Below are 27,671 nucleotides of genomic sequence, written 5' to 3' on the forward strand. Positions count from 1 at the left end.
CGGAGCCGCGACGGCAGCGGGGGCGGGGTCGCAAGTTCGCCGCGTGCATCCGCGTGCACCGCGCAGCTGCGCGTCGCCGGCGCCGGACACACTGAATCGACGCCGCCGTCGGGGGGCTCATCCGCAGGCCGCACGCAAGGGTGCGGGGCGCGGCAGACGGAGAGAGAGGGCGCAGAACGCCGAGGGGGCCCGGCCTTGCCCCTGACCCTGGAGGCCGGGCCCGGAAGAGGCTAGTTTGACGGGCAGAGCCCAGAAAGTCTCAACGGCGGCCCAGCCCCGGGTCCCGAGGGTAAAGGCCCCAAACCCCGAAGTCCTAGTGGAGCGGGGGTCGCGAGTGGCGTCATTGTCCCCGCCTGTGTCGGGAGAGTCGTTTGCCCGAATCAGCAAGCCGGTTGTGTGGCTCCGAGACGGCAATTAACAAAAGCAGCAGCAGGATTTTCGGACAAAGCGGGCGTGTGGCGTGAGGGGAAGGCCGGCGTCGAAGAGCACTCTGTGTGGGCCCTGAGCGTGCAGAGCAGCAGCCGAAGTAGGTGGAAAGTGCAGGCGCGGCGGGCTGGGAGGTGGGGTGGGAGGGACGCGAGTCCAGTCTGGGGGCACGGAGCCTGCCTCGAAAGCCGTCTCAGTCCGCGCCACTTCCGTTGCTGCGTCCCTTGTCTTTCGGAATCATTTGGGGGATGTTAGGGACCCCAGGGTCTAAGGCGGGGCGCCTCCCCTAGGCAACCTCGTCCACTCTTTGCTGAGGAAAAGAGTCGATGAAAACTGGCTTAAACAAACCAGATGACTCCAAGAGCCTTCCTTTTCCAGAGTCTCCTCCAAAGCTCCAGAGCCAGTGATAGTCATGGCCTTCCCCCAAGTGCTGCTAATACGTAAGCATTAAAAATGAGCCACGTACCAAAAGTCTTACTTAGATGGGGCACCTGGGTGGCTCAGCCGGTTCAGCGTGGGAGTCTTGATTGTGACTTGGGTCCTAATCTCAGGGTTCACCGGATCGAGTTCCCCTGGTGGTCTCTGTGCTGGCCTTGCGGAGCCTGCTTGGGATTCTCTTTCTCCCGCTTTCTGTGCCCGTCCCTTGCATTTGTGCGCGCTCTCTCTAAAATAGTAAATAAACATTGGAAAAAAAGGTCTTGCTTGGGGGAGTGTAAAATAAACATGATTTTCTTGTACAGGCTGCTCTCCACTTGGGGCTCATTCTTGTCCTTAATTTTGCCAGTACCACCGAAGTCTAGGGCCTACCCGCACAGAAAAGTCTGAGGCCCCTCTCTGTAGCTTCCCTCATGTCCATGCCAATTCCTCCACACAACCTTTCCTTGGGCTGCTAATGTCTCCCCAGCCACGAGGGTGTCTGCTGGGCCGCACAGCCTCTCTCCTTCCTGGACTTCCCATTTCTTGATAGTCACTCTATAGTGAGACACTGCTCAGTGGTCAGCCCAGCCCAAGATCCAGCATGCTAATCAGTGACCGGATGACACTATATTCCAGATATTTGCCAGCAGAAAAAAAGTAACAATGGCTTTGGTTTCAAGTATTCAAAAGGACCCACCATACTAACCTGTCCTTTCAAAGACAGAGCTCTAAAAAATCCCTTGTTTAGACCTCAGTGTGTTTTGCTCTGGAATTAACCTAAGGGGGTATAGTTGCCCTTTTTTCTTTTTAGCATTGCCTCCTGAGACCCTCAACCCTGTAATAACTTGTGCTGCTAGTGCAATAGATAATCCAACAGAGAGAACACTGGGCACATAAAAGTGCAAGGAAAACCCTCCTTTGACTGGGAATGGAACCCAGACCTCCCGCATAGAAGGCCAGAATTCTACTAGTGAACGACTGATGCTTGTTTCTCAATTGCTGGAGTAGGTCTAATCAGAAAGAGTGTCTGGAAGGACTTTGAAAAAGCAATTCTAAAATAGCTTTACACAGCAGTTCTCTCTGGAAAACAGAGGTAGCATATAGAAAATACCTGTAGCAAAGGCTGTCCCAGGGGATTTCTGTAAGGCAGCACTGTAAAGTAAAGTAATGGCACTCAAATCAAAATATCTGATTTGAAAGAGCCTAATTCTGGGGGTAGGGAGGAAATCTCTTTCCAAGTAGATTAATAGACTTCTAGAAAAGCATCAGAAAATAGGTCACCTGGTTGGCTCAGTTGGTGGAGCATGCGATTCTTTGTCTTGGGATTGTGAGTTTGAGCTCCATGTTGGGTGTAGAGATTACTTAAAAATAAAATCTTAAAAAAAAATCAGCTCTTGTGTCTGGTCCTTAAGCTAATGTAGACCTAGGGAAAGTTAATTCCCTCCCTGCCTAAAGCTATCGCTTTGCCTTCTCATTGCTGAGTACTTCCCAAACCCTTTCCTCCCATTTTTTCACCAGTTCTTCACCCAGTGAAGGTTCAGGAGGCTGGATCTTTGGGTATGTGCTGAGTTACTGAGGAAAATCTGGGTGGTAACTGAGTTCCTCACCTCTGAAGCTTCTTTTGAGTGTCTAGAGAAGACCAAGGATCAAACAGCCCTGCTTTTAAACTGTGAAGTTTTGCAGAGACCTATACAGGATGAATAAAAGTGAAAATTCCAAGATTTCTTTCCTTCATGACGCCATCTTGGCCAGAGAAGGTGGCCAGGGAAAAACAATTTGATGTTTCCTGTAGACACTAAAATATTGTTTCTTCAACCAGTTTAAAAACTTTCCCCTCCCCTCTGTCTTTAAGAGTCATATTTTCACTTTTTTGCTTACAATTAGCCTGGTACAGATTGTACTGTTCTTAATATGTAGTCCTTTTTTTTTTTTTTTTTTTAAATTTTTTTTCAACGTTTTTTATTTATTTTTGGGACAGAGAGAGACAGAGCATGAACGGGGGAGGGGCAGAGAGAGAGGGAGACACAGAATCGGAAACAGGCTCCAGGCTCCGAGCCATCAGCCCAGAGCCTGACGCGGGGCTCGAACTCACGGACCGCGAGATCGTGACCTGGCTGAAGTCGGACGCTTAACCGACTGCGCCACCCAGGCGCCCCTATGTAGTCCTTTTCTGTCTAACACACTGCTGTAGCTGAAATTTACTTTTACACCCACTTTGAGGGGATTTGGATCCATTATAATTGGTTGTATTTAGTGTTGGTTGGAGATTGCTGAGAGTTGTTTTCACTTCCACTACCTCTGTGTGATTTTTGTCCTTAATAATTTCTCCTTGCCTATTTTAACTGGTCTGTTTCGAAAGAATTTTGTTTTCCTATTGCATTTTTTGAAATTTCATGTCACTGATTAGTTTATGGATTTCATAGATCCCAGGTACAGAGGATAAAGCTAACTTTGTTCCTTCATTCAGGACACTTGATGGTGGGTGCCCTGAGCAATGAATGCCCTTTCCTCCTTGTTGTCTTTCATTATTTTCTTGGTTCATCCCACTCCCATCCCCCCACCCCACCCCTGGGAGCACATACTCTAAGGAGTTTAGTATATGTCCTTTAATTCTAACTTCTCTTTGCATATTTAAATGTGTGTGTCTTTAAAAAAATATGTGGTCCTCTCTTTAGCGGGGATTGGCTTAGAACCACTTTAAATGTGGATTGGCTCATTCAAAATCCATTTCACCTTCCTTCTAGTTGAAGAGTTTAGAAAACTAAAAATCATACTTCTCAGACTTATTTGCAGGTTGGGTTCTGGGTAGAAATTATGTTCTACCGATTAGATCCACTCATGTGTTTTTGGCAAAAGTGAGGAGAGGCAATCTTCCTATTGCTGTTGCTGATGGCAAGCAAGGTTATGGAACCATGACTCTTTAGAGATACTCGTGGCTGGCAGCCTTATTCTCATGGCTAGTCACCAATTTAATTTTTTTTTTAACGTTTATTTATTTTTGAGACAGAGAGAGACACAGCGTGAACGGGGCAGGGGCAGAGAGAGAGGGAACACAGAATCGGAAGCAGGCTCCAGGCTCTGAGCCATCAGCCCAGAGCCCGACGCGGGGCTCGAACTCGCGGACCGCGAGATCGTGACCTGAGCCAAGGTCGGGCGCTTAACCAACTGAGCCACCCAGGCACCCCGGCTAGTCACCAATTTAGAGTGTGTGTGAGGCAGTGGTATTGGCAGCAGTCAAAACTTCCTGACTCCTAGGCAGCAGGTAGGAAAGGCATTGAATTTCATGTACCAGTGCTTCCACCTGTGTTCTACTTTGCCAGCCCTTCCAAGGTGAAATCAATAGTTTTCTAAACTGAGCTCTAACTGATTCAATAAGATTATTCCATAAATATTTTTTCTATTTCCTAATTCTTCCTATTATTACTGTTTTCAATATTTAGTTCATCATATCCATCTGCCGCATAGAATACTGTGGCATGTCTCTACCATGTTTATTATCTATTCCCACATTTACAGGCATCTGGTTTGTTCCCACCTCCTGAACACTACCAGCTAAAAAGATCTTTCCTATTCATGTCTCATCATGGAATCAGGAAACACTTTCTCTATGGTATACACACAAGGGTAGGATGGCTGGAGAACACTTACATGTGTTCCAAATGGTGACGCTAGTTTACTTCCCAAGTATAGAAAAATATACAGCAACACATATGGTGGCTGAAGACCAAGTTTGTGCTTTGTCTGAGTCTTACTCCTTGAAGATAAATTCCCAAAAGTTTGCACCACCCTAACATGTTGGTTCCCAATCATCAAGGTCCTGAAGGCATCTGGACCACACTGATCAAAGGAGTTAATCAACCAAGAGCAGTCCTCTCTCCCTTGGCCATTAGGACCATACTGACCCTGAGAGGTGATGGGAGAAGATTTGCAGGGCCCAACCTCCAGGGACAGGGTTCAGTTGAGGCAGTGGGCACTATACTTGTGTTAGCTTTGAAACATGGATTCATAATGAAAGAACCAAGCAGCCTCTGCCTGTGCTCAGAAATTAGGAAGTAACAACTCTGGTGTGCCTGACCTTCTGGCTTCTGAATTAATTCAAATCTGTTCTGTAGCAGCTGGAATAAAGACCACTAAAGATTCCTCTGAGGAAGTTCCTGGAGGAAATGTCATAGAACTTGGTCTTAGAGGAATTCTTAGTAGTCATGTCTCCAAGGTGCCATTGGAGCATGGAGACCTTTGTTCAGGGGCAATTTTGGATTGCAGACGTCAGCTGGGAATTTCTAGCCTCTTTCAGTGTAGTTCTCTTCCAATTGGTTCTTTACAGACCAACCTCCAAAAACAGAAGGGCTCTCAGTGTAGTTGGGAGCTATGGGGTCACTGAATCTTGAACCTGAACTATTGGGAATGTTATGAACTATGCAAGCAACCTTGAATTCAGACCATTGATAGTCCAGTGGCAGTAGTTGTCGCTTCATGTACCCAGGTTTGATTCCTGGCCAATGTGTGTGTTTGCTGTTGACCCTAACACAGTTCATTTGCTGCCCTTGCAGAGCATCTGTGGGACTCTTTGTGCATGCAAGATTAGAACAGTAATCCTTTTTACTACCTCTGCTGGACTGTTTATTTTACTAAACAGGACTGTTTACTAGTAAACAGGACTGTTTACTAGATTTGTAAATCTAGTCTACGCAGAGATCTAGCATCTAGAAGCTGTCAAACAACAACAAAAAGGGAACCTGGCAATTATTTTGGAATAAAAGATAGTCAAGAGTTTGTCTGAACCATAGGTTGACAGCTTTGGGGGGCCAAACTGTGATTCTGGAAGGATTAGAGCTTGGCCTGAAGTATAACAACCACTCCTCCAGGTTGTATCTTCCAAGATGGGAAGTTAAGTTCTGGTGTGTTTCTGTAGTGTAAAACATTTAGAAATAATATCCTTGCCACATTTGCCTACAACTCCAAGTGATCTAGAGAAAGTATCATCATTTAACTTTGATTTGCATGCTGGGCCTCCGGCTGGCCACCTGGTAGCTTCTCACTATGCAGTAGGGATGCAGTAACTGAACCTCCAGGAAGGAGAGTAGCTCTGGGGTGGGCCAGATACCCCAATAATACTAAAGACATTACAGGTCCAGGGAAGGGCAAGGCTTTTAGGCAGTAATCCATATATTGCTGACAGGAAGCTGTGAGGAGTGTGCTTGCGCCTTGTAGGCGGGTGAAAATCAGAGTCTAAATCAGGAGCCTGTGGCTTACAATAAAGCCAGCTGCCCTGTGCTCAGCCCCCTCAGTGGTGCCATTTGGCTCCAGAGAGCCATAGCACATGCAAAAAAGGAGAAAAGGCTGAATGAAGCACTGGCAGTTATTCCTAAATCTAGACAGATATAGTAATGTGCAAGTACAAAGCAGAAAAGAAGGATGCATGGAGACAGAGTCTGTCTGACTCTGTATAGCACATACTATAAATGTATTTTTAAAAATTATCAACTTGGGGGGGGGCGCCTGGGTGGCTTAGTCGGTTGAGCATCCGACTTTGGCTCGGGTCATGACCTGGCAGTTCATGGGTTCCAGCCCCGCATCAGGCTCTGTGCTCACAGCTCAGAGCCTGGAGCTTGCTTCAGATTCTGTGTGTGTCTCTCTCTCTGCCCCTCCTCTGCTTGCACTCTGTCTCTCTCTCTCTCAAAAATAATTAAGCATTAAAAACAATTTTTTTAAAATCATCAGCTTATGTTTGTAGGTAGCATTAATTATGAAGCTGTAGGACTGAGGATTTGGTTTCTGTGCCTGTGGCCCCTTCCATCTTCAAAGGCAGCAATGAAGAGTTTCTCCCTCATTGAATCCCTGACAAACTTTGAATCTCTCTGACCCAGACACAGATTTAAAGAGTTCATGTAATTATGTCAGTCCACCTGGATAAGAACCCCCAATTAAGGACAACTTAATTACATCTGCAAAATCTCTTTTGCCATATAACATAGCATAATTATGCAAATAGCAATCATAAGAAAGTTGGAATGACTAAACTAGTACCAGACAAAAAAGACAGGAGACTTTAAAACAAAAAATGCTAGGAGAGATAAAGAGTGACATTTTATAATGATATAGAGCCTAATCCATCAGGAAGTTATACTACTAATAAAAACATTTGCATCTAACAGAGTCCCAAAGTACAGGAAGCAAAAACTGACAGAATCAAGGGAGAAATAGGCAATTGAACAGTCATAGTTGGAGACCTCAATACCACACTTTCAATAATGGGTAGAAGATCCAGGCAGAAGACCAACAAGGAAATAGAAGATTTAAATAACATGACCTAACCGCCATCTATACAACACTCTACCCAATAAGTGCAGAATAATACAATTTCTCTCAACTGCACTTTGAACAGTCTCCAGGATCGACATGCACTAAGTCATAAGAGAAGCCTCAATACATTTAAAAGGACTGAAGTCACTTAATTTGAGACATCTCACAAACCAATACTATCACATAGCCTAGTTGCAAGTGGGCAAGTGGGATGGGTAGTCTGTCTGGTCTTCTTTCACTTGGTCATGAGTGTTCAGTGACACAGATGGAGGTGGCCATGGTCACGCATGTGTGGGCCACTAGCCTGGAAAAGCAAAGTAGCTAAAGGGAAGAGACAGATACTCCAGAGAAGTTTCTCTAGTGTCAGGCTCACAAAACCAGGAAGAAAATGATCTGTAGGAAGTAAGGTGTCAAAGGATCACTTTCTCTCTTACCTGTGTGGCTCTTTAAAACCTTGGCCTCAGGGTGCCTGGGTAGCTCAGTCGGTTGAGCATAGGACTTTGGCTCAGGTCATGATCTCTCAGTCTGTGAGTTCGAGCCCCATGTCGGGCTCTGTGCTGACAGCTCAGAGCCTGGAGTCTGTTTTGGATTTTGTGTCTCCCTCTCTCTCTGACCCTCCCCCGTTCATTCTCTCTCTCTGTCTCAAAAATAAATAAATGTTAATAAATAAATAAATAAATAAAAATAAAACCTTAGCCTCTGTGTCACTAAATCTCATTGTACAGGAATGATGTGGACCACCAGTAACCACCATTGACCTATCACCTTGATTTTTACCGTGCTCTGAGAATACAACCGCAAGTCAACAGATATGGGTCAACACAAACTATCAATCAGTGTTCTACAAAAACAGCTCTGGACATGAAGAATAACATCAGTTTATAAGTCAGCCCAAGGTGGCCACAACATGCATTCAAAGACATATACAAAAACTCTTTCAGTAACTTTGACAAGTGGGAAAGATACCCTGTGGAGCTAGAATGAAATTCATAAATGACAATCCCAAAATACGTACATAGAGTGGTTCCTGGGTGGCTCAGTTGTCTGACTCTTGGTTTCGGCTCAGGTCATGATCTTATGGTTTGTGAGTTCAAGCCCCTCAAGGGGCTCTGTGCTGACAGCACAGAGCCTGCTTGGGATTCTGTCTCCCTGTTTTTCTGCCCCTCCCCTGCTTGCTCCCTATTTCTCTCTCTCTCAAAAATAAATAAATAATTTTTTAAAACCCAACAAAATAGGTATATAAAGATTATGACACAAAGCAATCCATACATACAGGAAGAGGGTGGGGCTAGGAAGAAGGATGTCAAACTTGACTTCAAGTTTAATGCAAAGCCAATAAGCTTCCTCAGTGAGAGAAAAGAAGCAAACATAAGCCTGTGGCAAGAAGAAAATTGAGATACAGGATAGAAATCCTTATAAATTAATTATCCACACATTGAGTTATACTCAGAAATTTTTCCTATAATATTAAACCAATGTGGAATAAAACTAGAGAAGCAAAAAGAACACCAAGACTATCTAAAAGTTTTAAATTTTTCATGAAGGAAAAGTGAAGTGACTTCAGGACAGTCCTTAAGATAATGAAAGATTTTGGGAAAATATTGATTCCTTCATATTTTCTGTGCACTTACAAGAATAAACAATGAAAAATATCCTTAAATTTTAGAAAGAGGTAAGTTTGTGGTATCAGTACATGGCCACACAAATACTGAAAATGGCTGCTGGGGATGGGGTGGTCCCCACTGGTGGTGACCTTCAGAACAGACCAGGTGATCTTATATATCAGTATGGCCTCAGCAATTGGAAGACTGGGGCTCCTAAGATTCCATGACACTCCCTACTTTCCAGTTCTGTTATTGTGACTCCAGACAGTTGCCCGGCAGGCTGGATGCTTCCTCTGGCACTCTTATCAGAGCCTAAGCTGCGCATGGTAGCCTTGGCTCTGAGCTCTGCTATCTTATGCCTTATTTTTGTGGTTGAGAATTCTTAAGAGTTGTGGAATGCTGACAGAGTTTAGCCCCAAAGTAAGTATGAATTACATCTGCATACTTTAGCGTGTTTAAGTCCATTTTTTCCCCTTAATGAAACTTTGAGGTATAATTTACATACTATAAAACTCACCTATTAGAGTTGTACAGTACAATGATTTCTAAGAAAATTTTTAAAGTTTATTTATTTTGAGAAGAAGGGGCAGAGAGAGAAGGAGAGAGAGAATCCCAAGCAGGCTCTGCACTGCAGGGCTTGAACTCACAAACTGTGAGATCATGACCGGAGCTAAAACTAAGAGTTGGATGCTTAACCAACTGAGCCACCGAGGTCTGTGTGTAGTAATTTACCAGCAGTGCAACTGTCACCATAACCTATTCACTTGTTTATGATTATTTGTTTGGGCTTCTCCTTCCTAGGTTCTGGCTCTACTTCTGCCACAGCTGCAGCATGGCAGAATCTCTCACCACTTTCTCTGATCCAAGGACAGAAATGAGCATCCTGGAAACCAACCAGAACTTGCTCTCCCAGCTGGCAAAAACCAAACAGAGCTTCCAAGACCTCACAGAGAAATTCCTCACATCCAAGGCTACTGCTTACTCCCTGGCCAACCAGCTGCAGAAATACAGTAAGCCCAGTGTGGTCACAGTCACCAGAGTGACTGCCCATCTTCCCTCAGAAACTAAACACTCCCCAAACTTTATTCTTCTCTCTCCATCAAAATAAATCTCATCCTGACTATACCCCTGGAAAAGTAGAAGTGGATATGTTACTCTCAATTTGCAGAAGATGGAAACACTGAGGCACAAAGGAATGACGTTTATAGTGAGAGGGTAGGAAGGCATAGAGGCTAAACTGTGGGTTCAGGCATTAAACTGTCTTTTCTCTCTCAGGAACATGTATCAGACTCTATAAACATATAGTAACACTGTTGGCTTAAATATCTCAGGATTCAGTTCCAACTTTTTCTAAGTACCCGTTTGCAAAGCACTGTGCTAGCCATACTAGCATAATAGTGTAATAGCCTACCCTCCCTGCCTTATGGGAGCTTAAAGCTGTTTCCCACTCAACCAGATACCTGGAGATGAGAACATCAATAGCAAACACTGAGGGAAGTCCTGATGCCTGGAGCCAGATTCTTTTCCCATATAAGTTCCAGGAAGCCGCCCCTTACACTCTGTGAGATTGAATGTATTTCCAGGAAAATCAGAGACTCTATAACACCTTTTTGATCTCTCCCTTGAATATGAACTTTGCAGACAGCAAGCTGGTCCAGGATCTGGGCTTTGAGATGCAGGGCCAAAATGAGAACGAGGTTAAGTGGGTGAGGCCTCCGGTCCAGCAGACCAGGTCTGTGTAGGAGCTGGCCCTTCCCTCTCCATGCTCAGCTTTCACATTTGGAAATCCTTGGACAGTCTCACACGTGTTTGTCCTGGGGGGTGGGGGGGTAGCAGTGGGAAGCTGTAGTGACTGAAGGAAACATGATGGAGTGAGGACACATGAGAGACAGGAACAGTAGAGGAGGATGCTTGCTGACATTGAAGTTGAGTTTGCTTTCAAATTCCTACAATTTTTCAGTAAATCAGTAGAGGATGAAATGTGCTTATCCAACTTACATGGAGAAAAAATTTAAAAAAAGCCTACTTATTAAGAAAAAGATGAGCTTTGGGGTGTGGAAGTATAAAGGGCTTTTTTTCTACATTGCTTATTATAAAATCACAATTGTAGAACAAATATTTTGGAGCTAGTAAAGAGATCTTGCCCTAGATCTTAGTGTAAGGATAATACAGTACAGTGATTATGAGCATGTACCCTGGGGCCAGACTTCTGGGTCCAAATCGAAGTTATCCTTTTTGTGCCTCAGTTTTCTCACCTGTGATGGTAGTAAGAATATTTGCCTTTGCAGTTAGTTGTGATGATTACATGATAATTCTCAAAAACCTAGGACAGTGCAATGGCAAGCACCGTGTATTCTCTTCCTGTAACCTAACACAACACCTGTTCGCATTTGAACATACGTCTTTCAGATTTTTTCCCCTCCATATACATTTTACACCCTTGTATCCAGATAAACTTTTAAATTTTTGAACTATTGAGGGGGTTATTGAAACTCTCAACGTGGGAGAACCATCAGTCCGACAATCTTCGGAGACATCCTAAATGCAGGAAATCACTACTTCACGCCCCAGGTTAATGGTTTATTTCAGAGGCTACCAAGCTTGGTAAAGTGGCCCAAGATTTGGAGTCAGACCTCAGGGGATGTGAATTCCTCAGGGATTGTCTCATTCCAGTTGAATCCAGTTGAGCAAGTTACCTGCCCATGAGCTTCTCTTTCCCCATGTCTAAGATGGGGAGCAATCAAGTGCCATGTAGCCTGGGAGATTGAGGAATGAAATGTGGAAATCCCAGCAGAGAGCCTGGTAATGGGGTTACATTTGTCCTTGGGGTGGACCCTGCCTCCTCGTGTGAAGGCAGTGACTAGAGCAGCGTGTCCAGCTTTCCACTGAGGCAGGTGTGTCTGTTTTTTTCAGAGAGTGAAGAGCACAAAGCCCTCATTGAATCCGTGCTGGAGGAGGGAGCGCAGTTTGAGGGAGAGCTGGCAGAGAAGAGGAGCCCAGCTGCAAGGCTGGGGTAAGGAGGTGCCTGTGCGGGAGGGTGTGAATTACGGTCTTAAGTGGGCCTTGTGGGCTGCTAGTATAGAGAGCGCATGTGCAAGGAGAAGGGCAGGAGAGTACCTGGCAGGCACAGAACCAGACAAAGACAACCGGCGGGGTTGTGGGAATGGGTGGGAGAACAGTCCGGTCTCTGGGGTTCTCTCTTAAATAGCATAAGAATAAAATGGAGACAGATGCCTGGGATGGAATACCAGCAATGTGGCTTCCAGCTGGGTGGCCTTGCGCAAATTCACTCAGCTTTCCTGCATTTCAGTTACCTCAGCTACCTCACCTGCAAAATAAAAATACCAACGGTATCTACCTCAGAGGGTTATGAAGATGAGACACATGATTACAGGTTAAAACCATCTCCTATACATATGAAGCTCTCAACAAATATTTTCTGTAATCATTATACTTTTATTTTTTACGGGAGTGGTAGTTGTCATTAATGGACTAACGTTTTCTACCATAAGAGAGATTTTCCCAAGTTTTCCAAAGTGCCTTTTTCATGATAAAAATGTTTCTCCTTCTCAACTTTGATTTTTTTTCTAAGTACCATACTATGTGGAGTACTAACTGGTAGGGCTGTTGGGCAGATAGATAATCAAGCAGTCTGGGAAAATGGATTATTAATGTGCTGAGGACTAGCCTTGTCCATCCTCAGATTGTTTCAAATATAGGGGAGATTGTGGGATTCCAGATGTCTTTTAACCCTTTATTGAAAGGGAATCTGAGAAGCTCAAATGTATAAAACTTCCTAAAGCAGAGATACTTGATTGAAGAAGGCATAGGTCTGGAGCCTCTGTTGCTCCCTAGTCTATGCCTTCACCAACTCTGACACTTTTTAAGAGCTCTATGGAATAGAATTTGAAAGACAATCTGTAGAATATAATTTAGTAGACAGCAGGGAGGAGATTCAGGCATCAGATGAGGTAGACCTAAATATCTAGTCCAGCTTTAGGATTATGTGGTTCTAAGTATTAACCGAATGCCTACTTGTGTGTGTACACTCTGTTGGGTACTGTAAGTTGGGTACTACATGGCACTGTCTCTAGCCTCGCAGAGCTCACACTTTTAGATTGGAATCTGTGCATAATATTTGTATAATTAGAAAATGGTGAAAACCCACTTAGAGTGATGTAATTGTTACTCAGAACTTTATTTACTCTTAAGTGCCTCCTTACTGATTATTACTTCTTTTCACGTCACTCAAAAGAATGTTATCCTTCTTGACCTTTACATTGATTTTCCTTTTCATCCTTTGAATTAACACCACACGTACCCATCCAACACTTCCGTATCTGGTTTGTGCATGTGTGCGTGCAACTTTCTGTATAATGCTAGGTAGTATATATTCCATGGAAATGGATGTGGTCTGAATTGAGGAACTAAAGGGGCATCTTTTCAAAACAGAGCTAATAAAACAACTGTTGCGGCCGGCGCGACAAACACCGAGGTCAGGGTCCTGAGGGTAGGGGAATGCAAGAAGAAAAGAGAGAAGAGAAAGTTTGGGAACAGGAGGGTCCCCTGGGCTGATAGCCCAAGTGATGGCTTTATTGTTGCTGTACACAATCTTTTATAACCAGACTCTTATGGGTTAGGTCATTCTAAGAATAAACAGGTTTCACATAATTGCTGCCCACCAAAACATTTAGTTCTGTGTTTCTTGTGCATTTTCTAGACAGGTCACAAGACCTTGTTGATAAGATTGCTAGCAAAACACAATTCCCATGTTTGTTTCTATCTGACTCGGGGTAGAAAAAGGGAGGTAGCATTACTGCCAACACCTGCAGACCACAGGCTTTAGGAATTAACTTTCTCAGCCTTGACAAAGCTTTCGTATGCCCTTGAAAGTGGGGGAATGGGAGGGGGAACCACCAGGTTGGCTTGCGTCAACAGGGAACGTTGCTCGACCCGGTCTCAGCCTGGCGCCGGGGCCCGGCCTCCCACATGAATGGGAGGGGGGACCACCGGGTTGGCTTGAGTCAACTGGGAACATTGCTCGACCCGGTCTCAGCCTGGCACCGGGCCCGGCCCCCCACAAACAACAAACAAACCCAATGCTGTTTCCTCATTCCCTCTGCCACAGGCAGGCCAAGTCACATGACTTGTATAAGAATTCAAGTTGGGGAATTCCTTAGGGGCATTCTAAGAGATGTCTCTGTTGAAACTCCCACAACCTATCGTTCACTACATGCACTGTTATATTTTACTTTTCTTTCCTACCTTAGGAAACATGATACCCTAATTCAGGCTCATGCCCGAGAACTGACCCACTTACGACAGAAGATACAAGAAGGGAAAGGTGTCTGTTATCTTTTCATTCAGCATACGAAGAGCATAGTCAAGTCTTTTGAGGGCCTCCTCAGGAGTGCTGACATTCCCTACTACCAGGGACAGAGATTCTGTGAGCAGCTGGCCCAAGGAAGCCAGCTGGCAGAGAGCCTTGCCAGCAAACTCCTCACTGGTAAGTTGGCTTACAGGTTCTGGAGACCCTTAGCTCCTCCCAAGGTCCTAGCCTCACATAAGTCTCCATGCTTCCACGTGACTCTAAGAGTGACATTTTAGCCAGTTGTCCAGCTGTTTTGTGCCCTTCTCAGCCTATTGATAGTGATGCTATTAGGTAGAACTACCTAGGGGGACTCACCTGGGCCCAAGGTGAGCCCCCACAGACATTTCTTTCTTTTAAGGATAATTGATTTACAGAGTTAGCCCACTGTAGTGTCAGTTCTGTGAGCTTTGAGAAATCCATACAGTGCTGTAAGCACTGCCACGATCAAGATATAGAGCAGTCCCATCACCACTCACAGTTCCTTTGTGCCTCTGTGTAGTCAGCCATTGTGCCCAACCCCAGTTACTGGCAATCACTGGATCTGTTTTCTGTCCCTACAGATTTTCCATCTCCAGAATGTATCAGTAGTTGGTTTCCTTTTTTACTATTAAGTACTGTGCCGTTATACGGACGTACCACTTTTATTTATCCATTCATCCACTGAAGAACATTTGGATTATTTCCAGTCTGGGGCTATTATGAATAATAGCTCTAAAGATTCACCTGCAGGTTTTGGTGTGAAAATATGTGGGGTTTTTTAAATGTTTGTTTCTTTATTTTGAGAGAGAATGAGTGGGGGAAAGGGGCAGAGGGAGAGGTAGGGACAGAGAGAGAGAGAGAGAGAGAGAATCCCAAGCACTGAGTGTGGAGCCTCACTTGGGGCTCGATTCCACGACTGTGAGATCATAACCTGAGCAGAAACCAAGAGTTGGACACTTAACCAACTGAGCCACCCAGGAGCCCCTGAAAATATGTTTTCACTCACTTCACTTGGGTAAATATCTAGGAGTAGGATTGCTGGGTCATGTGGTAAATGCACGTTTAACCTAGAAGAAACTGCTACACTGGTTTCCAATGTGGCTATACCATTTCAGATCCCACTGGCAATGTGTAAAAGTTACAGCTGTTCCCCAATATTAACTTTTGATATTTTCAGGTTGTTGTTCTTTTGCTTTTTGTCTTTTTAGCAATTGTAATAAGTGTGGGGAGGGCATAGCATTGTGGTTTAAAACAGATTTTTCTTTTAACGTTTATTCATTTTTCTTGAGAGACAGAGCACAAGTGGGAGTGGGGCAGAGAGAGAGAGAGACACAGAATCTGAAGCAGGCTCCAGGCTCTGAGTTGTCAGCACAGAGCCTGATGCGGGGCTCGAACTCATGAACCATGAGATCATGATCTGAGCCAATGTCAGATGCTTAACCGACCGAGCCACCCAGGCACCCATGCATTGTGGTTTTAATTTGCATTTCCCTGATGACTAATAATTTTGAGGTTCTTTTCATATGCCCGTTGACTCTCCTTGTATCTTTGGTGAACCAAGTGTTCATATTTTGTCATATTAAAATTGATTTGTTTGTTTTATTATTATCAAGTCTTCAGGGTTCTTTGCATTTCTGGATACAAGTACTTTATGAGATATTTAACTTGCAAATATTTTCTCCCAGTTTGTGGCTTATCTTTTCATTCTCCTAACATATCTTTCAGAAAGCAGAATTTCTTAATTTTATGAAGTACAACTTGAACACTCTACCTAAAAATAAGGTTCTTTGCTTTTCCATATAAATTTTACAATCAGCTTGCCATTATCTGTAAACAACAACACAATCCTTCTGGGATTTTGAGTCACATTGCTTTCAATCTATGAAAAGTTTGAGAAGAATTGATATTCTTATTAATATTGAGTTTTCTAATGATCATAGTACCTTATCAGGTTGAGGAAGTTCCCTTTCTGTTTTTGTTTCTTTTATTCATATTTGAATGAACAAACGAATCTTTTGTTTTTTATTTTATGATAGTAACTGCTGACAACAGAGGAAAAAAATTATGTCTCCTAATGTAAACATGAGTAGGCATGGTCCAGCCAAGAAATGTTTCCAACTTATTTGAGGAAGTTCCTTTTTATTCCTTATTTTCTGAGTAGATGTTTAATTCAGTCAAATGATTTTTATTCATTAGTGAAATGATAATGTTTTTATTATGTTGAGTACTTTTATAGGGTCCTCTGGACGTTTTGAATATTGTATTGTAAGACCCTGGGTCCTGTTAAAATCTTCTGGAATTGTTTTTTTAGCAGGCAATCAACCCCATTAGGTTCAGACCAAATTCTGCCTCACCTTCTACAGGTAGTATCCAATGTCAAATCAGTGTTCATTGCCTTTGATACGTTGTTTCGGTCAGTCTAGCAAATACATTCCTTAGGTTTCTTCTGGACTAGTTGCTGGTTTGTGTGGTAACTCAGTTTTCTCATCCTTTGCCATGATTCCTTGGGTCTATTCCACACATATTCTGGGGATGAGCCCTGAGACTTTTATCAGCTCATAGACAGTTTTCCAGACTCTCTTCTCTCTGGTATTTCTTCCATACTTTCCAGTTTCCCAGGGTCCCTTTTCCCAGTTCCTCTGTTCAGAAAGAGTGAGTTCTCTCAGAGATTTCTCTTCTCACACTGTTTTGCTTTTCTTTATTTCTTTTCTTTTCTTTCTTTTTTTTTTTTTTAAGTTTATTTATTCTGAGAGACAGAGTGCACAAGGGCCGGGGAGGGGCAGAGAGAGAGAGAAAGAGAGAGAGAGAATCCCAAGCAGGCTCTGCACTGTCAGCATGGAGCCTGACCCTGGGGGACAGGGGTAGGGAGGGTGGTCTGGAACCCACGAACCATGAGATCATGCCCTGAGCCAAAGTCAAGAGTCAGAGATGCTTTAACTGACTGAGCCACCCAGGTGCCCCCTCACTGTATTGCAGTTCTGAATGACTGGGGCTACTTTAAGAGCAAGGAGGCAAGAAAATTGAGAAATAGAAAATAAATGGGGGTACTTTTCACACTTTTCAGGCAAGAGATCCCGTTTTCCTAGTTCTTTTGATCAGAGAGCTAGATTCTCTTTTGTGGTTTAAGGTTTAGGCAGTTCTGCAACTGGGCTGGTCTCTAAGCCGGGTCAGGAAAGAAGAAAAAGAAAAAAAGAGAAGTTTCTCTTCATGTTCTCCACTCGCTGACATGCACAGGTGCCTTTGTCCAGTCATTGGGTTGGAAGGGTTAGGAGGTTTCTCCAGAAGTTTTTGCTCCTTAGAGACTGCAGTGAGTTCTTTATGAAAGCCTAATAGGACACACAACCGCAGTTTAGCCATCTGCTATGGGGCAAAAATGAAGGTTACAACTGGAGAAGTCCAGAAGGCAACTGAACAAGTATTCCAAGCACTGGTGAACAGCAGACATTTTAAACTTTTTGCCTTGACTTGGTAGCAGATGCCATGGTGATTATTCACCACACCAGGATACAGTCCTAAGCCTTCTCTGCCAGAGCATTCTACAAAATCCCCTTACAAAGGCTTACTGTCCAGTTTGCTCAAGAAAGCCTGCCAGGCTCCTTCTCTGAAGATACAGTCCTAAGCCTTCTCTGCCAGAGCATTCTAAACAAACGTGTAGAGTATTACGTCCCTGATCATATAGGCCCTAATATTTGTAATGTGTGAAATGGGATCTGCTCAATTTCTGACTAGCTCTTTCTGTTTTTTGGTTCTCAGAAAATCACAATGATAAGAAGGATGAAGATAGACAGGAGCCACTGGCACCCAGGTAACTGAAGAACAAAAGGGCTGATAATAGAATGGTGAAGTGTAGGGAAGATTCCAGAAACAAACGACCAAGAGGCCAAAGTCCCAGATCTGGGGGAAAAAAAACGAAACCGCTAATTGTACCCGTTTCATTCATTCATCATATAGTGATGTGTCCTTTTATTTTTTTTAAATTTATTTTTAATGTTTATTTATTTTTGAGAGAGAGAGAGCACAAGCAGGGGAGGGGCAGAGAGAGAGGGAGACACAGAATCCAAAGCAGGCTCCAGACTCTGAGCTGTCAGCACAGAGCCAGACATGAGGCACGGGCTCACACACCGTGAGATCATGACCTGAGCTGAAGTCAGATGCTTAACCAACTGAGCCACTCAGGTGCCCCAATGATGTGCCCTTTTAAACAATGTTGTCTGTTCACGGTAAGTTCTTGTATTGGTTACCATTTCTTAGTAATTCATCAAATTTAGTTAGCTAAAGTCAGTCTGACATAAAGGTAAACTAGCCAGAGATCCCTGGTGTCTGTGTTCTAAAAACGTGTATGGTAAAAAAAAAAAAAAAATCAAACTGAGACATTGGTCTCAGGAGCCAGCATTCAGTGGACGACTTCCTACGATAGTAAACAAAATTTGTCCGCAGCATTTTAAAACCAATATTCTAGGTCTCTGTGTGTCATAAGTGCCTTTTAGAATAGTTGAGTCTACTTCCTCATCCACATGTTATGAGGTCAGTACACTGAGCACCTGCTGCCCCCTTCTGTCCCAGTTCTAGGCTCATGAACCCGTCAGAAGTGGATTGCTATGCTTTCTCTCTCATCCAGATGGCCTCTTTGCTTTCTGTTATGGCTTCCAGGAGCTTCAGACGGGACCAGCTGCGAAGCTGTGGTTCCAGGTTGCCACAGTTTAATCTCCTGTCTTACCTCCCTGCCATCCTCCCCAGGCTCAGCAGGGGGCTCCAGGAGGAAGAAGTGAATGAAGCCCTGGAAGCCTCACTAGATGAACAGTATTTGACTCATTCCAGTCGCCATGACTCTCACCAGCTTCCCCGCAGCAGTTCCTTCCTGCTTGACATGCAGGAAGCCAGCTCTGCTGTGGAAGTCACCAGTGAGTACTTCCATTATAAAGAGAATAAAGGAACACAAGCCTGGAGAATAAAGCTCCAATAGTTTCTACATGCTTACCACCTTGGTCTAGGCTGAGTGAGACCATCTAGCAGGCAGGCCCTAAAGATTAACCTTGAAAAAGCTATCAGGCTGGACGCGCAGCTCGGACCAAGTTTCAAATACAGGTCCTTGGTGGGTCAGGTAATTTGTTGCATTGTTCGTGGTCCGCACCTCATCTCAGTCACTCTGTCCCCCACTGGCATCTGCAAGCTAATGGAGTCTAGGCAAGCCAGATTGGAGAATGGAGAGATGATGGTGGAGAGATATTTAGTAGAGACATTCCTTAGTACCCAAAAGTCTTATATAAGAGGTGGCCACACCTTTCCCAGTACTAGATAAGCCCTACTCTGAAGGCTGATTCCATATTTTACCACCTTATATCAACCTCCTTTATACTTCCCATATCCTTGTATGGGAGGTGGCCCTGTGGAGTTTGCTTAGCACTGGGTCATGCTTTGTTTGAAGGCCTGCAGGCTCCTAAAGGTGGTTCCCAGGTATTTCCTGATGAAAGCGGAAGTTGGCAGAAGAATGGTGCAAGGCAGGGATCTTGCTGAGAGGCCCTTGGCCACCCCATTAGTGATAAGGATTCTCCATCTTCTACCTCATTCCCTGTCCTGGTGGAATGGCTGCAGAAGATGAGATCCAGAACCTGCACCAGCACCTGAGGGAAATTCTTTTCATCAATGCCTGCCTTCAAGAAAAGCTGGAACATCATCTCAGCATTTCTGACCAAGGAGACGGTAGGGGAGTCCCAAGTCTGTCTGCTTCTGGCAATATGTATCTTTCTAAGGACTTGTAATGTGTTGCAGGGCTTCACAGATTTCAAGAACTTGACATGCTTTATACTTCACTTATTCTTACAAATGGCCCAACTAGGGAGAATAGGACAGGTATTAACATTCCTACTTTTTAGATGAGTAAATAGGCTCAGATAGAGGTTTGCCCCAAGACTGAGCTGTCCCTCCATCTTAAGAGTTATCTGACCTCCAAAAGCCTTCTTGTGACTCCTAAGCTGTACACTTTCTGCTGCTCTTCTCCTCTTGTGCAGTCATTCAGTAGAACCCAGGTTGCTGAGCACTCATTCAGCAGAGTGAGGGTCTCTGCTGCTGTCATCCTTACCCCCCTCCCTAATGTCTTGGTTACCCTTCATTGTTCTCAAGGTTGTTCCTCTCCACACATCTTCCTCTTACATTGCACTCACGCAGAGGCCATCATTTCCCAGTCTCTGGCTGGGCCAGAACAGTGACTGGGCCCCTTTCCATATCAAAGGAGCAACTATTTAATGAGAAAAGTCTCCTTCATAATTTCAGCTGTTGGGTGTGATAATACAAATGAATGAGCTGGCATTTGTTCAGGGCCTGGTGAAAATTCTGCCCCATAATGCTGAAGTTCCAACCTTTGAGTCCCCAGAGGTTTCTCCTGGGCTGAGACAGAAGGGGAAAAGGAATTGCAGAAAGCATTATCTTAAGCAAATGTGTGGAACTTGCCTAAACTGCTAATTATTTCCTGCAATAGGATATACTTCTGACTTCTACAGGGAGAGCTTGGACTCCCTTGCCCAGCTGTACAATGAAAACAGAGATATCAGGAAAGAAAGTCTGAGCCTTCTGGCTCACCTGAATCGTATTTCCAGAGGTAAGTGGTCAAAAACCACAAGAGGAGGTCACTCTCAGAGCTTTCTTTTCTCTTGCCTTACCCAGCTATAGAAACAAAAGATGATAGGGAGGCCACAGCTACCCAAAGCCTCTTGACTCATAATTCTCATAGTTTTTCTCGATATGGTGAGGGCTACCTCCTAGGTGCTCCCTCTACAGGTCCCCAGACTCTAGGCTCCAGGAATGAATAGCTCTGGGAAATTCACCTTTCAGGTACAAACCACACCTCACTAATGCAAGGCTTAGAAGAAAAGAACAGTCCTCAGAGGTGAGAAGACATAAGAGAATACTTATTTTGATTGAGTAAAATTTGCCAAAATTAGATAAACTCTGTCTTAGAATGCTGAAAGAGCAAGGAAACAGAATTTAGATTCTAAGTCAGTAGTCTTTGAGGAAGTATGAGGACCAGAAAGGTGCCATAAGCCTAAAAGAGCAAAACGCCAATTTTCAAACTGATGAAAATAAAAGTACTAAAAAATCGAAATAAGTATAGCTTATATTGGTAATAAAAGACAAACTTGTATTTTGTATAAAGAAAATAAAATATTGATACAAAATACAAACTATGTATTGCACTCAAACGATAACATTCCAGTCACCTTATGGTTTCCAACTCTTACCATTGAGGAGAAAAGCAAAACCAAACCAAATTACCTTCAGATTGGCAAAAATATTTACAAACCTGCAAAATACCTTCAGCCTATCCCCTATACACCAGGCTCAATATTTTTTGAGTTTTTGCTGTGTGCAATGCCCACCTCAGTAGATATCCCTGCCAAATCTATTAGGGGCCAGTTTAGGTCACCTAAGATTCCATTTACCTTTTCATGCCTGTGCTGCTTTTTTCCAAGGACTCTTCTGAATAGGATTGTCCTCGGATTACTAGAACCACTTGGCTGATGACTCAGAGAACTGGAAGGATCTGGGAGTTTCTGTCAATCCCACAGCACCCTTGACCCTACCTGTAAATTATTTACCCATGATTGACAGGTCCAGGCATAGGAAAGCCTAGCTACTTGACAGGAGGGGGCCTTTGTGGTGAATTAGCTTTGGAAAAAGGAAATGCAGAGGCGAGGTTTGTAAAGGCCCAGGTAGATAAACAGAAGGAAACTTTTCCCTTGGAAATCCAATTGAGAAAGAGAGAGATTCACCTGAGACCATAAGAAGGAAGATTAAAATCTTTAGGTCCAATGGGAAAGAAGCCATGGTAGGACAGCTAGAGAGAAACGAAGAGAACCATGGGAAATAGGGCAGGTCTCCTAAGTAGCTTTAAATCACGTCATTATAAGAACCTGGTTTTGCCTAACACAAATGCCTAGCTACCATACTAGAGATTCTGATTAAAATGGTTTCATGTGTGTTTGGGATATTAGTTTTCAACAGCTCCTAGGTGATTCAAATATGTGGCTACCAAAGGGAAGGACCGTCAGTCTACCACGGTCACCCAATACAGAAGCATCCCAGATGTACAGTTTCTTAGGAAAGCCGAACACTAGTCATTGATGGGATTTGCATTCCTCTCTCAACAGGCTTGTTTGTATAGCATGGAAAAAAGAGAAAAGAAGAGGTAGATATATAGATTAGACCTATAACCAGTCTATCTAGAGCAGTTTCTCGGATTTTTCTGATCACAAGACACAATAAAAAACAATTCTTTGTGATCCAATGTCATGTTAAAAAAAAAAAAAGCCCTTACTGTATGTAATGGGTCTTATCTAGTATTTTCCTTCCTGATTCTTTAAGTAAAGTCTGTAGTCAAGTCTACAGTGTTGACTTGACAACCTACTAATGGTTACCAGTTGCAATTTGAAAAATTTTGCTTTTGATTAGTCTTTTCATTAAGCAAAATCCTAAAAGAGAGTACTAGGGGGGAATTTTTCCTCTACCTACTTAGGTTTGAATGGTCCAGAGACCTTGAATTAACTAACAATAGATAAACATGAGAAAAGACAAGGTTCATTTACACATGCATGTGGTAATTGCTTAGTAATTAATAATTCCCAGAACACCCAGAGGTAAAAATTTATGTACCAATTTAACAAAGGGCTTCACTGGAAAGGTATGGAAAATTCTATTGAACTTTTTGATTCTCTTGGTAATGGACAGTCTCCATGGCAGCTGAATTCCCAGGAAGCTCCCTTGGAAGTAGGGTTTCATGTGGCACCTGTATTTTTGGTATGTTCTGCTCTAGTCAGATAAAGGAAATTCAGATAAGATTTTGAGGGGTTTTTTTAGGGGTTTTTTTTTTTTGTTTGTTTGTTTTTAGAGAGAGAGGGCGCATGCACGTGCGCGCAAGCAGGGGAGGGGCAGAAAAAGAGGGAGACAAAGGACCTGAAGTGGGCTTTGCAATGACAGCAGAGGGCCTGATGTGGAGCTCTGAATACAGAATACAGAGTGTAGGGGCGTACCTGGGTGGTTCAGTCAGTTGGGCGTCCAATTAGCTCAGGTCACGATCTCACAATTCGTGAGTTTGAGCCCCACGTCTGGCTCTGTGCTGACAGCTTGAAGCCTGGAGCCTGCTTTGGATTCTGTCTGTCTCTCTCAAAAACAAATAACCATTTAAAAAAAATTAGAAAAAAAGAAAATATGGAGTATAAATGGATCAGTCCAAGGTTTAACTTTGCTCTTTATTTGCTAATTTTCCCTTTTCTCTTTCTGATTTCTTTCTTTCTCTCTAATCTCTTTACAAGAATACTTAAATGAAACTTTCTATAAAGTTTTATTCCTGTCCTAAACATGGTACTCAATAGACTGTAGAGCCTGTTACCTTTTTCCAGATTGGAGCCTTTCTTCTCCCTTTTCTTAAATTTAGAGATTTAGTGAAAAGGCTTGAGGCATGGATTTTAGCCTCAGGTCTTTCATTTATAGGTCCTGTGGCTTTAGCTAATACTAATAGCCCCTTGATACTATGGCCAGAGGTAGAAGTTACCTACTAGGAGATAGCACCAGATTCCACAGGTTAGGGGTTTAGTCCTGTGCGACTGCACTCCTCTGCCCCCCACTCCAGATGCTAGTAGCAAATCCAGGTTGTCACCTGTACATCTGACTGACTAGAAATCAGAGTTGACTGAGAACCCCCTCCTAGGGTTTAATTTGCTACAGTGGCTCACAGGACTTAGAGAAATATTTTACTTACTAGATTACTGGTTTATTTTATGTTTTTCAAATTATTTATTTAAGTAATTTCTGTGCTCAGTGTGGGGCTCGAACTCATGAACCCGAGATCAAGAGTTACGTGCTCTACGGACTGAGCCAACCAGGCGCTCTGATTACTGGTTTAAAAGTATTGGGGTTCAGGGGCGCCTGGGTGGCGCAGTCGGTTAAGCGTCCGACTTCAGCCAGGTCACGATCTCGCGGTCCAGTCCGTGAGTTCGAGCCCCGCGTCAGGCTCTGGGCTGATGGCTCGGAGCCTGGAGCCTGTTTCCGATTCTGTGTCTCCCTCTCTCTCTGCCCCTCCCCCGTTCATGCTCTGTCTCTCTCTGTCCCAAAAATGAATAAAAAAAAAAAATTTAAAAAAAAAAGTATTGGGGTTCAATACTTTTTGAGTATTGGGGTTTGGAGTATTGGGGTTCAGAGCCAATGGCCAACAAAGAATTCTTGAGACCTCTCCAGTGCAAAAAGGTGATTTTATTAAAGCACGAGGACAGGACCAGAGGAGCTGCACTGGGACTGTGAAGAGCAACTGGTTATTGCTTGGGAGTTGGGGAAGGTAAAAACAAGGAAAGTTTCCAAAAGGACTTTCATATGTTTTTTTAAATTTTTTTATTTTTTAATGTTTATTTATTTTTGAGAGAGAGACAGAACACGAGTGGGGCAGGGGCAGACAGGGGGAGACACAGAATCCAAAGCAGGCTCCAGGCTCTGAGCAGAGCCTGATGTAGGACTTGAACTCATGAACTGTGAGATCATGACCTGAGCTGAAGTCTGACGCTGAACTGACTGAGCCACCCAGGCACCCCAGAAAGGACTTTCATGTGCTAAAGAAGACTCACGGGAACTTGGAGGCCAGGCTGTTGTCAAGCTAAGGTTGTTTTCCCTCTAGCAAAGCATTAACATTAAGACAGTAGGGAGTTCCTGGAGGAGTGTCACACTCTGCCAGCCTCAAGTATTTATCAGTGGGCTGCAGGTTATAAGGAAATTTAATTTTATTTACACTTCTTTCTACCTTTGTTTCCCACATCAGATATAACTCAGGAAGCACGTGGCAGGGCTTGGGGAAAGGGTGCAGACCTTCCATGCTATCTCTGGGAGCTTCACTCTCCTAGCACCCCTATGTGTTCACCAGCCTACAAGCTCTCTGAATCCCCATCCTTTTGGGTTTTTAATGGAGGCTTCGTAACATAGGCATGATTGATTAAATCCTTGGCTGTTGATGGTCGAACTCCATCTTTAGCCCCTCTCTCATCCCCAGAGGTCAGGGGGGATGAGACTAAAAGTTTACAACCCTCCTGTCACATGGTCGGTTCCCTTGGTAATCAACCTCCATCCTTCTGGCACTTTCTAAATGTCACGTATTAATATATCAAAAGACTAATTCCAAGCGGTTTAGGAGTTCTGCCAGAAACTGAGACAAAGACCAAATTTACATTTCTTATTATAAACCACAGTATTACAGATGGTGTCTGAGGACCCTGCACATTCTGGGACTCTTCCTTTGGCACCACCCTCCTATTTAAAAAAAAAAAAAAAGACATGTATTTAGGAGCAAGATTTCCATGCAAAATAACCTCTCATTTGTAGAACTGACTGCTTCTGACGGTACATATTTGAAGCAAGGCACATCTTTTGGAAGGTGTGAAAGGTCTTCATTTTTCTCCAGAAGAGTAGAATGGAGAGTAAACTGATCCTGAGGGGGGAGGTGGTATGGATCTGGCTAACCCACTGGCAGCAGCATTGAGTGGGGCTCTCAGCACTATGAGGCGGTGGGGCCTTGTGTTCCACGTCACAGGGCAGTGGTTTATATCGGAACACTTGTCCTAGTTTGTCCTAGAACACTAGTCTGCTAGTACAACTCTTTCCAGACTGTAGTTTCCGACCATGGCTTCTCCACCAACTGCATTCAGGTTCCACATGGCCTCTTTTCTTCCTTAGCTGTCACTTCAGCCTCTGGTGTCAGCAGAACCAATAGAAGATTCTCATTTTAACTTAGCTTTTTTCCCCCCTTCTGTTTCAGGTAAGAACTAGGAGTGGAAATATGAAAAGTTCTTATTTCAACAAAGCTCAGTCATGAACATCATTCCCCCACTGATGAGAAAAACTAAAACAACAAAACAGTGAAAGCCCCAAATCTGAAAGCGAGAGGGCTCCACCTCTAAGAATCAGATTTCTCAGCCACTTTGGGTTTTTACTCCCAACGGATAGTTTCCAGAAATCACAGCCCTTCAGCCTGCAAATTTGATAACTACGTAAGAGACACCAATACCTAGATTCACAGATAATCTCGAGATGCCCTAACCCTCTCCTCTCCCCACCCCCATTCTGTGGACAACTGGAGTCAGCAGCAGCTGGAAGAAAATGTCCAGGATTTGGGTCAAGAGTAAGTCAGAATGACGTTGCAGACTATTCATCAGCTCTTCTGCACACGGCCATTTTCCTTGAAAGATGAAGATTCAGAAATCTCAGAGAATAGAGTTTATTTTATATACATTCTGTTGCCTGTCATTTTTTTTTTAACAAATCAAAATCACAAAACTGTCTCCAGCTAAAAGGAAACTCAGTATGTCCACTATATTTACATCCCAGAGTGATATCAACAAAGTCCAGGTGCATCACTTCATTCCAAAATTAAATGTTATTGAGGGGCGCCTGGCTGGCTCAGTCCAAAGAGTGTGCGATTCTTGATTTTGGGGTCCTGAGTTCGAGCACCCTGTTGGGTGTGTAGAGGTTACTTAAAATATTAAAAATTTAAAGGTTATTGAGTACCTGGTGTTAGGTACAAAAGCTACATCGTGTTTCACACTCTGGGAACTGAGATAACTCAGGGAAAAATTCTGCCTTCACAGGCATCTGTAAAGTCTGTAAGTAGAGCAGCAGTCTCACATACCTAATTGTTGGGGACCCAAAGAAACGATGATATAATCTCTGCCAGAGAAGGATCCTGAGAGTTTGCTGTTCACCCTTATATTTCCCGTACAGGTCTAGCAGAAGTTCCATCCTAGAGGTCTCTGTTTAGAATACACAGGGAGAAACAGAGTATCTACATGGAACTGGTAGGTTTCAGATAACTCCACTCTCATTTGGGCTTTTGTTTGTTTTTCCTGAAAAATTCCTTATATTTGAAAATAAGTACCCATTGACTTGTCTTTTGCAAGCAGCTATAAAAGCAGGACATCTTATTCTGAAGCTTTGAAACACATAAAGTAGCCTTAAACTTACTAGATTTCCAGGCTAGAAGGCTGATCTGTGTAAGAAGGACAAACCCTGGGTGGCAGTGTCACAGATCAGGAATTCTACGTTCTCTCTTATCTGGCAAGAGAACGAATGCAGAAATGAAACCGAGAGAGGTAAATGTCTGGGAGGAGACAAGAGCCCCAAACGGGGATTTCCTCTCTGTATTGAGCTCTCAAGATTTTACATGTGGTGAATGTGCAGAAGGAAACCATCAGATAGTAACCATTAATCTGTGTTACATGTACGAAGCAAAGGGTCTGGGGGGCAAGTGGCGTTTGAAGTTGTTTGAAGGCAATAAGATACTAGTGCCAGATGGAAAGTAGTTTCCTGTAGGGGATATAACTAATTAGCCGTCGTCTTTAAGATTGATGGAGCATGCAGCTTTAAGGAGAGCAAGTTACTCGTGATCCCATTATAATATCTCACTAGCTAACCTTGGGTGCTTTGGCCTGTGGAGGCGGCTTTCCACCCTAAGCCTTTTTAACCCATTTATCTAGGTGTAAGGAATTCTTGAACTTCCTTCCCATGTGGCAGGAAAGGATCCTTTAGATAGGTGTGTACAGCAG

At 43.7% G+C, this 27,671-nt stretch overlaps 1 protein-coding gene and 1 long non-coding RNA gene across 11 annotated transcripts in view; both read left to right on the forward strand.

Moving 5' to 3' along the window:
• Positions 1 to 27,671, forward strand: part of LOC122240841 — a 162,386-nt gene that overhangs the window by 76,935 nt on the left and 57,780 nt on the right. The window lies entirely within an intron of this gene.
• Positions 184 to 26,888, forward strand: LOC102960588 (neuroblastoma breakpoint family member 6-like protein). Of its 8 annotated transcripts, none has more exons than XM_042993970.1 (9): positions 184 to 526; positions 9,552 to 9,760; positions 11,664 to 11,763; positions 14,021 to 14,256; positions 17,854 to 17,905; positions 18,838 to 19,001; positions 19,645 to 19,800; positions 20,576 to 20,695; positions 26,210 to 26,361. In XM_042993970.1, the coding sequence occupies exons 2-9, from the start codon at positions 9,583 to 9,585 to the stop codon at positions 26,263 to 26,265; spliced, it is 1,062 nt and encodes a 353-aa protein (XP_042849904.1). In that variant the 5' UTR covers positions 184 to 526; positions 9,552 to 9,582; the 3' UTR covers positions 26,266 to 26,361. The 8 variants fall into 8 exon arrangements, with proteins under 8 accessions (XP_042849904.1, XP_042849906.1, XP_042849908.1 ...); XM_042993972.1 differs by lacking the exons at positions 184 to 526; positions 26,210 to 26,361 and adding exons at positions 9,024 to 9,170; positions 26,851 to 26,888; XM_042993974.1 differs by lacking the exon at positions 184 to 526 and adding an exon at positions 9,024 to 9,170 and having other exon boundaries at positions 25,889 to 26,361.

The sequence above is a fragment of the Panthera tigris genome, chromosome C1 (assembly GCF_018350195.1).
Source record: "Panthera tigris isolate Pti1 chromosome C1, P.tigris_Pti1_mat1.1, whole genome shotgun sequence".
Classification (NCBI taxonomy): Eukaryota; Metazoa; Chordata; class Mammalia; order Carnivora; family Felidae; genus Panthera; species Panthera tigris.

Excerpts from the sequence above, each read along its gene's own strand:
- LOC102960588 (XM_042993970.1), top strand. The coding sequence starts at position 9,583 with ATGGCAGAATCTCTCACCACTTTCTCTGATCCAAGGACAGAAATGAGC. Across the intron at positions 14,257-17,853 it reads TGCCAGCAAACTCCTCACTG|AAAATCACAATGATAAGAAG; the intron begins GTAAGTTGGCTT and ends TTTGGTTCTCAG. Across the intron at positions 20,696-26,209 it reads CCTGAATCGTATTTCCAGAG|TCAGCAGCAGCTGGAAGAAA; the intron begins GTAAGTGGTCAA and ends GGACAACTGGAG.